The following is a 12,341-nucleotide window of genomic DNA, read 5'->3' on the forward strand; positions in this document are numbered from 1 at the left end:
GAAGAAGTTCCTCCTAAACTCAGTCCTAAATCGACTTCCCCTTATTTTGAGGCTATGCCCCCTAGTTCTGCTTTCACCCCCCAGTGGAAACAACCTGCCCGCATCTATCCTATCTATTCACTTCATAATTTTATATGTTTCTATAAGATCCCCCCTCATCCTTCTAAATTCCAATGAGTACAGTCCCAGTCTACTTAACCTCGCCTCGTAATCCAACCCCTTCAGCTCTGGGATTAACCTAGTGAATCTCCTCTGCACACCCTCCAGTGCCAGTACGTCCTTTCTCAAGTAAGGAGACCAAAACTGAACACAATACTCCAGGTGCGGCCTCACTAACACCTTATACAATTGCAGCATAACCTCCCTAGTTTTAAACTTTATCCCTCTAGCAATGAAGCACAAAATTCCATTTGCCTTCTTAATCACCTGTTATACCTGTAAACCAACTTTCTGTGACTCATACACTAGCACACCCAAGTCTCTCTGCACAGCGTCATGCTTTAATATTTTATCATTTAAATAATAATCCCGTTTGATGTTATTCCTACCAAAATGGATAACCTCACATTTGTCAACATTGTATTCCATCTGCCAGACCCTAGCCCATTTGCCAGACCCTAGCCCATTTGCCAGACCCTAGCCCATTTGCCAGACCCTAGCCCATTTGCCAGACCCTAGCCCATTTGCCAGACCCTAGCCCATTTGCCAGACCCTAGCCCATTTGCCAGACCCTAGCCCATTTGCCAGACCCTAGCCCATTTGCCAGACCCTAGCCCATTTGCCAGACCCTAGCCCATTTGCCAGACCCTAGCCCATTTGCCAGACCCTAGCCCATTTGCCAGACCCTAGCCCATTTGCCAGACCCTAGCCCATTTGCCAGACCCTAGCCCATTTGCCAGACCCTAGCCCATTTGCCAGACCCTAGCCCATTTGCCAGACCCTAGCCCATTTGCCAGACCCTAGCCCATTTGCCAGACCCTAGCCCATTTGCCAGACCCTAGCCCATTTGCCAGACCCTAGCCCATTTGCCAGACCCTAGCCCATTTGCCAGACCCTAGCCCATTTGCCAGACCCTAGCCCATTTGCCAGACCCTAGCCCATTTGCCAGACCCTAGCCCATTTGCCAGACCCTAGCCCATTTGCCAGACCCTAGCCCATTTGCCAGACCCTAGCCCATTTGCCAGACCCTAGCCCATTTGCCAGACCCTAGCCCATTTGCCAGACCCTAGCCCATTTGCCAGACCCTAGCCCATTTGCCAGACCCTAGCCCATTTGCCAGACCCTAGCCCATTTGCCAGACCCTAGCCCATTTGCCAGACCCTAGCCCATTTGCCAGACCCTAGCCCATTTGCCAGACCCTAGCCCATTTGCCAGACCCTAGCCCATTTGCCAGACCCTAGCCCATTTGCCAGACCCTAGCCCATTTGCCAGACCCTAGCCCATTTGCCAGACCCTAGCCCATTTGCCAGACCCTAGCCCATTTGCCAGACCCTAGCCCATTTGCCAGACCCTAGCCCATTTGCCAGACCCTAGCCCATTTGCCAGACCCTAGCCCATTTGCCAGACCCTAGCCCATTTGCCAGACCCTAGCCCATTTGCCAGACCCTAGCCCATTTGCCAGACCCTAGCCCATTTGCCAGACCCTAGCCCATTTGCCAGACCCTAGCCCATTTGCCAGACCCTAGCCCATTTGCCAGACCCTAGCCCATTTGCCAGACCCTAGCCCATTTGCCAGACCCTAGCCCATTTGCCAGACCCTAGCCCATTTGCCAGACCCTAGCCCATTTGCCAGACCCTAGCCCATTTGCCAGACCCTAGCCCATTTGCCAGACCCTAGCCCATTTGCCAGACCCTAGCCCATTTGCCAGACCCTAGCCCATTTGCCAGACCCTAGCCCATTTGCCAGACCCTAGCCCATTTGCCAGACCCTAGCCCATTTGCCAGACCCTAGCCCATTTGCCAGACCCTAGCCCATTTGCCAGACCCTAGCCCATTTGCCAGACCCTAGCCCATTTGCCAGACCCTAGCCCATTTGCCAGACCCTAGCCCATTTGCCAGACCCTAGCCCATTTGCCAGACCCTAGCCCATTTGCCAGACCCTAGCCCATTTGCCAGACCCTAGCCCATTTGCCAGACCCTAGCCCATTTGCCAGACCCTAGCCCATTTGCCAGACCCTAGCCCATTTGCCAGACCCTAGCCCATTTGCCAGACCCTAGCCCATTTGCCAGACCCTAGCCCATTTGCCAGACCCTAGCCCATTTGCCAGACCCTAGCCCATTTGCCAGACCCTAGCCCATTTGCCAGACCCTAGCCCATTTGCCAGACCCTAGCCCATTTGCCAGACCCTAGCCCATTTGCCAGACCCTAGCCCATTTGCCGGACCCTAGCCCATTTGCCGGACCCTAGCCCATTTGCCGGACCCTAGCCCATTTGCCGGACCCTAGCCCATTTGCCGGACCCTAGCCCATTTGCCGGACCCTAGCCCATTTGCCAGACCCTAGCCCATTTGCCGGACCCTAGCCCATTTGCCGGACCCTAGCCCATTTGCCGGACCCTAGCCCATTTGCCGGACCCTAGCCCATTTGCCGGACCCTAGCCCATTTGCCGGACCCTAGCCCATTTGCCGGACCCTAGCCCATTTGCCGGACCCTAGCCCATTTGCCGGACCCTAGCCCATTTGCCGGACCCTAGCCCATTTGCCGGACCCTAGCCCATTTGCCGGACCCTAGCCCATTTGCCGGACCCTAGCCCATTTGCCGGACCCTAGCCCATTTGCCGGACCCTAGCCCATTTGCCGGACCCTAGCCCATTTGCCGGACCCTAGCCCATTTGCCGGACCCTAGCCCATTTGCCGGACCCTAGCCCATTTGCCGGACCCTAGCCCATTTGCCGGACCCTAGCCCATTTGCCGGACCCTAGCCCATTTGCCGGACCCTAGCCCATTTGCCGGACCCTAGCCCATTTGCCGGACCCTAGCCCATTCGCCGGACCCTAGCCCATTCGCCAGACCCTAGCCCATTTGCCAGACCCTAGCCCATTTGCCAGACCCTAGCCCATTTGCCAGACCCTAGCCCATTTGCCAGACCCTAGCCCATTTGCCAGACCCTAGCCCATTTGCCAGACCCTAGCCCATTTGCCAGACCCTAGCCCATTCGCCAGACCCTAGCCCATTAATATTACATACCTATATCTTGTTCACTGATTCTATCTTGATCTTCGGCCAAAGTGTGTTCATCAATTCCTGGGAGTGTAAAAATAAAACCTTTAAATTACATTCATTAAATAGCAAGTTTCCAAAGCGACATTGAACATTTGGGTTCATTATCGACAAGTGGAGAGTTTGAGGTTTGTATTCGCCTATTTTAAATATTATTATAAATATATATTGTTTTTGTGTTTTTCCATTTTCAGTTATAAATACCAACATAGCTTCATCATTGCGGGAATCTGTCATGGGTGTGATATTTATGGTAATTCCGATCATTGTGGTAATTGGGGCAACAACTCTGAGATTGTGCATTCAAATCTGGTCAAAAAGAAAAATACTTGCATTTGTATAGAGCCTTTCACAGCCGCGGGATAGCCAATGAAATATCCCGACTGTTGTAATATAGGAAGCATAGCAATTTGTGCACAGCAGGATCCCACAACAGCAATGTGATAATGACCAGATGTTTCTTTAATTTTGATCGAGGGATAAATTCAGCCGGGTTACTGGGGATAATTCCACAGTTTTTCTGTCAAAACTTTCACCATATCTCATCCGACCGGCAGCAGCTCCGACAGTGCAACGCTCCTCAGTCCTGCATTGGGTTTCGGCTGAGAGTTTTGTGCCCACAGCATGGAGTGGGGCTTGAACCGCCAACCTTCTGACTCAGAAACAAGAGGGCTACCACCTGGTGATCTTTCAGTAGCATAGGACCGAACGCCCATTAAAACTGTCGGATTGTCACACAAATCCGACAGGTTCAGTTATAACGGTCAGGAAAGGGGGGACCAGAAACTCCTCCCTGGTCTGGCCCACAGCAGTAGGATTAGAATGCTAAACTCACCAGACTTACTGAAGAGAAAACTGGTTTGGCCAAGATCACAATTTCCTAGAAATGTTTAACGAATGCGTGTATCTGACTGATGCCAATAAGGCAAAGCATTCAGGTACTACTGCACTAAGGAACAAATGATGAAATAAGCACAGGAGCATTAAGAATCATAGAATTTACAGTGCAGGGAGAGGCCATTCGGCCCATCGAGTCTGCACCGGCCCTTGGGTGTACAGTACTGTGAGGGTGTCGGGTATACAGTACGGTGGGGGGTGTCGGGTACACAGTACGGTGGGGGGTGTCGGGTACACAGTACGGTGAAGGGGTTGGGTATACAGTACGGTGAAGGGGTTGGGTATACAGTACGGTGAGGGGGTCGGGTACACAGTACGGTGAGGGTGTTGGGTACGCAGTACGGTGAGGGGGTCAGGTACACAGTACGGTGAGGGGGTCGGGTATACAGTACTGTGGGGGGTTCGGGTATACAGTATGGTGAGGGTACTGGGTACACAGTAAGGTAAGGGTGTTGTGTATACAGTATGGAGGGGGTGTTGGGTATACAGTATGGTGGGGGTGTTGGGTACACAGTACGGTTGGGGTGTTGGGTATACAGTACAGTGAGGGTGTTGGGTATACAGTACGGTGAGGGTGTTGGGTACACTACGGTGAGGGTGTTGGGTATACAGTACGGTGGGGGTGTTGGGTACACAGTACGGTGGGGGTGTTGGGTACACAGTACGGTGAGGGTGTTGGGTATACAGTACTGTGGGGGTGTTGGGTACACTGTACGGTGAGGATGTTGGGTATACAGTACGGTGGGAGTGTTGGATACACAGTACGGTGGGGGTGTTGGGTATACAGTACGGTGAGGGTGTTGGGTATACAGTACGGTGAGGGTGTTGGGTATACAGTATGGTGGGGGTATCGGGTATACAGTAGTGAGGGTGTCGGGTATACAGTACGGTGAGGGTGTTGGGTATACAGTACGGTGATGGTGTTGGGGATACAGTACGGTGAGGGTGTTGGGTATACAGTACGGTGGGGGTGTTGGGTATGCAGTACGGTGGGGGTGTTGGGTATACAGTACGGTGAGGGTGTTGGATATACAGTACGGTGAGCGTGTTGGGTATACAGTACGGTGAGGATGTTGGATATACAGTACGGTGAGGGACGGGTATACAGTATGGTTGGGGTGTTGGGTACACAGTACGGTGATGGGGTTGGGTATACAGTACGGTGAGGGGGTTGGGTATACAGTATGGTGGGGGTGTTGGGTACACAGTACGGTGAGGGGGTCAGGTACACAGTACGGTGAGGGGGTCGGGTATACAGTGCTGTGGGGGGTTCGGGTATACAGTATGGAGGGGGTGTTGGGTATACAGACTGTTGGGGTGTTGGGTATACAGTATGGTGGGGGTGTTGGGTACACAGAACGGTTGGGGTGTTGGGTATACAGACGGTTGGAGTGTTGGGTATACAGTACGGTGAGGGTGTTGGGTACACAGTATGGTGAGGGTGTTGGGTGTACAGTATGGTGAGGGTGTTGGATATACAGTATGGTGAGGGTGTAGGGTATACAGTACGGTGAGGGTGTTGGGTATACAGTACGGTGAGGGTGTAGGGTATACAGTATGGTGGGGGGGTTGGGTATACAGTACGGTGGGGGTGTTGGGTATACAGTATGGTGGTGGGGTTGGGTATACAGTACGGTGGGGGTGTTGGGTATACAGTATGATGGGGCTGTTGGATATACAGTATGGTGGGGTTGTTGGGTATACAGTAAGGTGAGGGTCTTGGGTATACAGTATGGTGGATGTGTTGGGTACACAGTACGCTGAGGGTCTTGGGTATACAGTAAGGTGAGGGTCTTGGGTATACAGTATGGTGAGGGTGTTGGGTATACAGTATGGTGAGGGGGTCGGGTATACAGTACGGTGAGGGGGTCGGGTATACAGTACGGTGGGGGTGTTGGGTACACTGTACGGTGAGGGTGTTGGGTATACAGTACGTGGGGGTGTTGGGTACACTGTACGGTGAGGGTGTTGGGTATACAGTACGGTGGGTTGTTGGGTGCACAGTACGGTGGGGGTGTCGGGTATACAGTACGGTGAGGGTGTCGGGTATACAGTACGGTGGGGGCGTTGGGTACACAGTACGGTGAAGGGGTTGGGTATACAGTACGGTGAGGGTGTTGGGTATACAGTATGGTGGGGGTGTTGTGTACACAGTACGGTGAGGGGGTCAGGTACACAGTACGGTGAGGGGGTCGGGTATACAGTGCTGTGGGGGGTTCGGGTATACAGTATGGAGGGGGTGTTGGGTATACAGACTGTTGGGGTGTTGGGTATACAGTATGGTGGGGGTGTTGGGTACACAGTACGGTTGGGGTGTTGGGTACACAGTACGGTGATGGGGTTGGGTATACAGTACGGTGAGGGGGTTGGGTATACAGTATGGAGGGGGTGTTGGGTATAGAGACTGTTGGGGTGTTGGGTATACAGTATGGTGGGGGTGTTGGGTACACAGAACGGTTGGGGTGTTGGGTATACAGACGGTTGGGGTGTTGGGTATACAGTATGGTGAGGGTGTTGGGTACATAGTAATGGTGAGGGTGTTGGGTGTACAGTATGCTGGGGTTTTGGATATACAGTATGGTGGGGGTGTTGGGTATACAGTACGGTGGGGGTGTTGGGTATACAGTACGGTGGGGGTGTTGGATATACAGTATGGTGGATGTGTTGGGTATACAGTAAGGTGAGGGTCTTGGGTATACAGTAAGGTGAGGGTCTTGGGTATACAGTATGGTGAGGGTGTTGGGTATACAGTATGGTGAGGGGGTCGGGTATACAGTACGGTGAGGGTGTTGGGTATACACTACGGTGAGGGGACGGGTATACAGTACGGTGAGGGTGTTGGGTACACTGTATGATGAGGGTGTTGGGTATACAGTACGGTGGGGGTGTTGGGTACACAGTACGGTGAGGGTGTTGGGTATACAGTACGGTGGTGGTGTTGGGTACACTGTACAGTGAGGGTGTTGGGTATACAGTATGGTGGGAGTGTTGGGTGCACAGTACGGTGGGGGTGTCGGGTACACAGTACGGTGAGGGTGTCGGGTATACAGTATGGCGGGGGTGTTGGGTATACAGTACAGTGAGGGCGTTGGATATACAGTAAGGTGGGGGTGTTGGGTATACAGTACGGTGAGGGTGTTGGGTATACAGTACGGTGAGGGTGTTGGGTATACAGTACGGTGAGGGTGTTGGGTATACAGTACGGTGAGGGTGTTGGATATACAGTACGGTGAGGGTGTTGGGTATACAGTACGGTGGGGGTGTTGGGTACACAGTATGGTGGGGGTGTTGGGTACACAGTACGGTGAAGGGGTTGGGTATACAGTACGGTGAGGGGGTTGGGTATACAGTATGGTGGGGGTGTTGGGTACACAGTACGGTGAGGGGGTCGGGTATACAGTGCTGTGAGGGGTTCGGGTATACAGTATGGAGGGGGTGTTGGGTATACAGACTGTTGGGGTGTTGGGTATACAGTATGGTGGGGGTGTTGGGTATACAGACTTTTGGGGTGTTGGGTACACAGTACGGTTGGGGTGTTGGTATACAGACTGTTGGGTATACAGTATGGTTGGGTTGTTGGGTACACAGAACGGTTGGGGTGTTGGGTATACAGATGGTTGGGGTGTTGGGTATACAGTATGGTGAGGGTGTTGGGTATACAGTACGGTGAGGGTGTTGGGTGTACAGTATGCTGGTGTGTTGGATATACAGTATGGTGGAGGTGTTGGGTACACAGTACGGTGAGGGTCTTGGGTATACAGTAAGGTGAGGGTCTTGGGTATACAGTATGGTTAGGGTGCTGGTTATACAGTACGGTGAGGGTGTTGGGTATACAGTACGGTGAGGGGGTCGGGTATACAGTACGGTGAGGGGTTCGGGAATACAGTATGGTGAGGGTGCTGCGTATACAGTAAGATGGCGGTGTTGGGTATACAGTACGGTGGGGTGTTGGGTACACAGTATGGTGGGGGTGTTGGGTATACAGTATGGTGAGCGGGTCGGGTATACAGTTTGGTGAGGGTGTTGGGTATACAGTACCATGAGGGGGTTGGGTATACAGTACGGTGGGGGTGTTGGGTATACAGTATGGTGAGGGTGTTGGGTATACAGTACGATGAGGGGGTTGGGTATACAGTACGATGAGGGGGTTGGGTATACAGTAAGGTGGGGGTGTTGGGTATACAGTATGGTGGGGGTGTTGGGTATACAGTATGGTGGGGGTGTTGGATATACAGTACGGTGGGGTGTTGGATATACAGTATGGTGGGGGTGTTGGATATACAGTATGGTGAGGGGTGTTGGGTATACAGTATGGTGGGGGTGTTGGGTACACAGTACGGTGAGGGGGTCGGGTATACAGTATGGTGGGGGTGTTGGGTACACAGTACGGTGAGGGGGTCAGGTATACAGTACGGTGGGGGTGTTGGGTATGCAGTACGGTGGGGGTGTTGGGTATACAGTACGGTGAGGGTGTTGGATATACAGTACGGTGAGCGTGTTGGGTATACAGTACGGTGAGGATGTTGGATATACAGTACGGTGAGGGACGGGTATACAGTATGGTTGGGGTGTTGGGTACACAGTACGGTGATGGGGTTGGGTATACAGTACGGTGAGGGGGTTGGGTATACAGTATGGTGGGGGTGTTGGGTACACAGTACGGTGAGGGGGTCAGGTACACAGTACGGTGAGGGGGTCGGGTATACAGTGCTGTGGGGGGTTCGGGTATACAGTATGGAGGGGGTGTTGGGTATACAGACTGTTGGGGTGTTGGGTATACAGTATGGTGGGGGTGTTGGGTACACAGAACGGTTGGGGTGTTGGGTATACAGACGGTTGGAGTGTTGGGTATACAGTACGGTGAGGGTGTTGGGTACACAGTATGGTGAGGGTGTTGGGTGTACAGTATGGTGAGGGTGTTGGATATACAGTATGGTGAGGGTGTAGGGTATACAGTACGGTGAGGGTGTTGGGTATACAGTACGGTGAGGGTGTTGGGTATACAGTACGGTGGAGGGTTGGGTATACAGTATGGTGAGGGTGTTGGGTACACAGTATGGTGAGGGTGTTGGGTGTACAGTATTCTGGGGTGTTGGATATACAGTATGGTGAGGGTGTAGGGTATACAGTATGGTGGGGGGGTTGGGTATACAGTACGGTGGGGGTGTTGGGTATACAGTATGGTGGTGGGGTTGGGTATACAGTACGGTGGGGGTGTTGGGTATACAGTATGGTGGGGCTGTTGGATATACAGTATGGTGGGGTTGTTGGGTATACAGTAAGGTGAGGGTCTTGGGTATACAGTATGGTGGATGTGTTGGGTACACAGTACGCTGAGGGTCTTGGGTATACAGTAAGGTGAGGGTCTTGGGTATACAGTATGGTGAGGGTGTTGGGTATACAGTATGGTGAGGGGGTCGGGTATACAGTACGGTGAGGGGGTCGGGTATACAGTACGGTGGGGGTGTTGGGTACACTGTACGGTGAGGGTGTTGGGTATACAGTACGTGGGGGTGTTGGGTACACTGTACGGTGAGGGTGTTGGGTATACAGTACGGTGGGTTGTTGGGTGCACAGTACGGTGGGGGTGTCGGGTATACAGTACGGTGAGGGTGTCGGGTATACAGTACGGTGGGGGCGTTGGGTACACAGTACGGTGAAGGGGTTGGGTATACAGTACGGTGAGGGTGTTGGGTATACAGTATGGTGGGGGTGTTGTGTACACAGTACGGTGAGGGGGTCAGGTACACAGTACGGTGAGGGGGTCGGGTATACAGTGCTGTGGGGGGTTCGGGTATACAGTATGGAGGGGGTGTTGGGTATACAGACTGTTGGGGTGTTGGGTATACAGTATGGTGGGGGTGTTGGGTACACAGTACGGTTGGGGTGTTGGGTACACAGTACGGTGATGGGGTTGGGTATACAGTACGGTGAGGGGGTTGGGTATACAGTATGGAGGGGGTGTTGGGTATAGAGACTGTTGGGGTGTTGGGTATACAGTATGGTGGGGGTGTTGGGTACACAGAACGGTTGGGGTGTTGGGTATACAGACGGTTGGGGTGTTGGGTATACAGTATGGTGAGGGTGTTGGGTACATAGTAATGGTGAGGGTGTTGGGTGTACAGTATGCTGGGGTTTTGGATATACAGTATGGTGGGGGTGTTGGGTATACAGTACGGTGGGGGTGTTGGGTATACAGTACGGTGGGGGTGTTGGATATACAGTATGGTGGATGTGTTGGGTATACAGTAAGGTGAGGGTCTTGGGTATACAGTAAGGTGAGGGTCTTGGTTATACAGTATGGTGAGGGTGTTGGGTATACAGTATGGTGAGGGGGTCGGGTATACAGTACGGTGAGGGTGTTGGGTATACACTACGGTGAGGGGACGGGTATACAGTACGGTGAGGGTGTTGGGTACACTGTATGATGAGGGTGTTGGGTATACAGTACGGTGGGGGTGTTGGGTACACAGTACGGTGAGGGTGTTGGGTATACAGTACGGTGGTGGTGTTGGGTACACTGTACAGTGAGGGTGTTGGGTATACAGTATGGTGGGAGTGTTGGGTGCACAGTACGGTGGGGGTGTCGGGTACACAGTACGGTGAGGGTGTCGGGTATACAGTATGGTGGGGGTGTTGGGTATACAGTACAGTGAGGGCGTTGGATATACAGTAAGGTGGGGGTGTTGGGTATACAGTACGGTGAGGGTGTTGGGTATACAGTACGGTGAGGGTGTTGGGTATACAGTACGGTGAGGGTGTTGGGTATACAGTACGGTGAGGGTGTTGGATATACAGTACGGTGAGGGTGTTGGGTATACAGTACGGTGGGGGTGTTGGGTACACAGTATGGTGGGGGTGTTGGGTACACAGTACGGTGAAGGGGTTGGGTATACAGTACGGTGAGGGGGTTGGGTATACAGTATGGTGGGGGTGTTGGGTACACAGTACGGTGAGGGGGTCGGGTATACAGTGCTGTGAGGGGTTCGGGTATACAGTATGGAGGGGGTGTTGGGTATACAGACTGTTGGGGTGTTGGGTATACAGTATGGTGGGGGTGTTGGGTATACAGACTTTTGGGGTGTTGGGTACACAGTACGGTTGGGGTGTTGGTATACAGACTGTTGGGGTGTTGGGTATACAGTATGGTTGGGTTGTTGGGTACACAGAACGGTTGGGGTGTTGGGTATACAGATGGTTGGGGTGTTGGGTATACAGTATGGTGAGGGTGTTGGGTATACAGTACGGTGAGGGTGTTGGGTGTACAGTATGCTGGTGTGTTGGATATACAGTATGGTGGAGGTGTTGGGTACACAGTACGGTGAGGGTCTTGGGTATACAGTAAGGTGAGGGTCTTGGGTATACAGTATGGTTAGGGTGCTGGTTATACAGTACGGTGAGGGTGTTGGGTATACAGTACGGTGAGGGGGTCGGGTATACAGTACGGTGAGGGGTTCGGGAATACAGTATGGTGAGGGTGCTGCGTATACAGTAAGATGGCGGTGTTGGGTATACAGTACGGTGGGGTGTTGGGTACACAGTATGGTGGGGGTGTTGGGTATACAGTATGGTGAGCGGGTCGGGTATACAGTTTGGTGAGGGTGTTGGGTATACAGTACCATGAGGGGGTTGGGTATACAGTACGGTGGGGGTGTTGGGTATACAGTATGGTGAGGGTGTTGGGTATACAGTACGATGAGGGGGTTGGGTATACAGTAAGGTGGGGGTGTTGGGTATACAGTATGGTGGGGGTGTTGGGTATACAGTATGGTGGGGGTGTTGGATATACAGTATGGTGGGGGTGTTGGATATACAGTATGGTGAGGGGTGTTGGGTATACAGTACGATGAGTTCCGAGATTCTCCTGATTTTTGGCTGAGTGGTTTTTGTTATGGAGCTGACATGTTGCTGTTATGTTGCCCTCACCCTGGACGACAGTCTGTACAAACCTCAGATCTGCTTATTTGCTGGCTGCTGTTTTGAGGCTTTTGGATCCTCCGCTCAGCCTCTAAAACAAGCATCTCTGAGACTGGTGTTATGGGCCAGGGTTTAGAGAACCCCAAAGTGTATCATGGAGTTCATCTGACCTACAACCTTTCATAGATTGTGGTATGGGGAGCACACGGAAACTCTACAGGTGTGGTACAGCAGAAACGGAAAAGTATTTTTTAAAGCAAAAGTATGTTTATTCTATGAACTCAAGTTAACCTTTTTAAAACATTCAGT

General features: G+C 52.4%; 1 protein-coding gene across 3 annotated transcripts in view; it reads right to left on the reverse strand.

Annotated features, from left to right (window-relative positions):
* The window catches only part of LOC119978784 (transmembrane channel-like protein 5), a 252,670-nt gene that overhangs the window by 2,285 nt on the left and 238,044 nt on the right, over window positions 1–12,341 (reverse strand). For all 3 annotated transcript variants that reach the window (XM_038820662.1, XM_038820663.1, XM_038820661.1), the window contains one exon: window positions 3,186–3,242. In XM_038820662.1, the coding sequence (XP_038676590.1) occupies window positions 3,186–3,242 (57 nt within the window). The remainder of the gene's footprint in view (window positions 1–3,185; window positions 3,243–12,341) is intronic.

This window comes from Scyliorhinus canicula, chromosome 15 (assembly GCF_902713615.1).
Source record: "Scyliorhinus canicula chromosome 15, sScyCan1.1, whole genome shotgun sequence".
Taxonomy (NCBI): domain Eukaryota; kingdom Metazoa; phylum Chordata; class Chondrichthyes; order Carcharhiniformes; family Scyliorhinidae; genus Scyliorhinus; species Scyliorhinus canicula.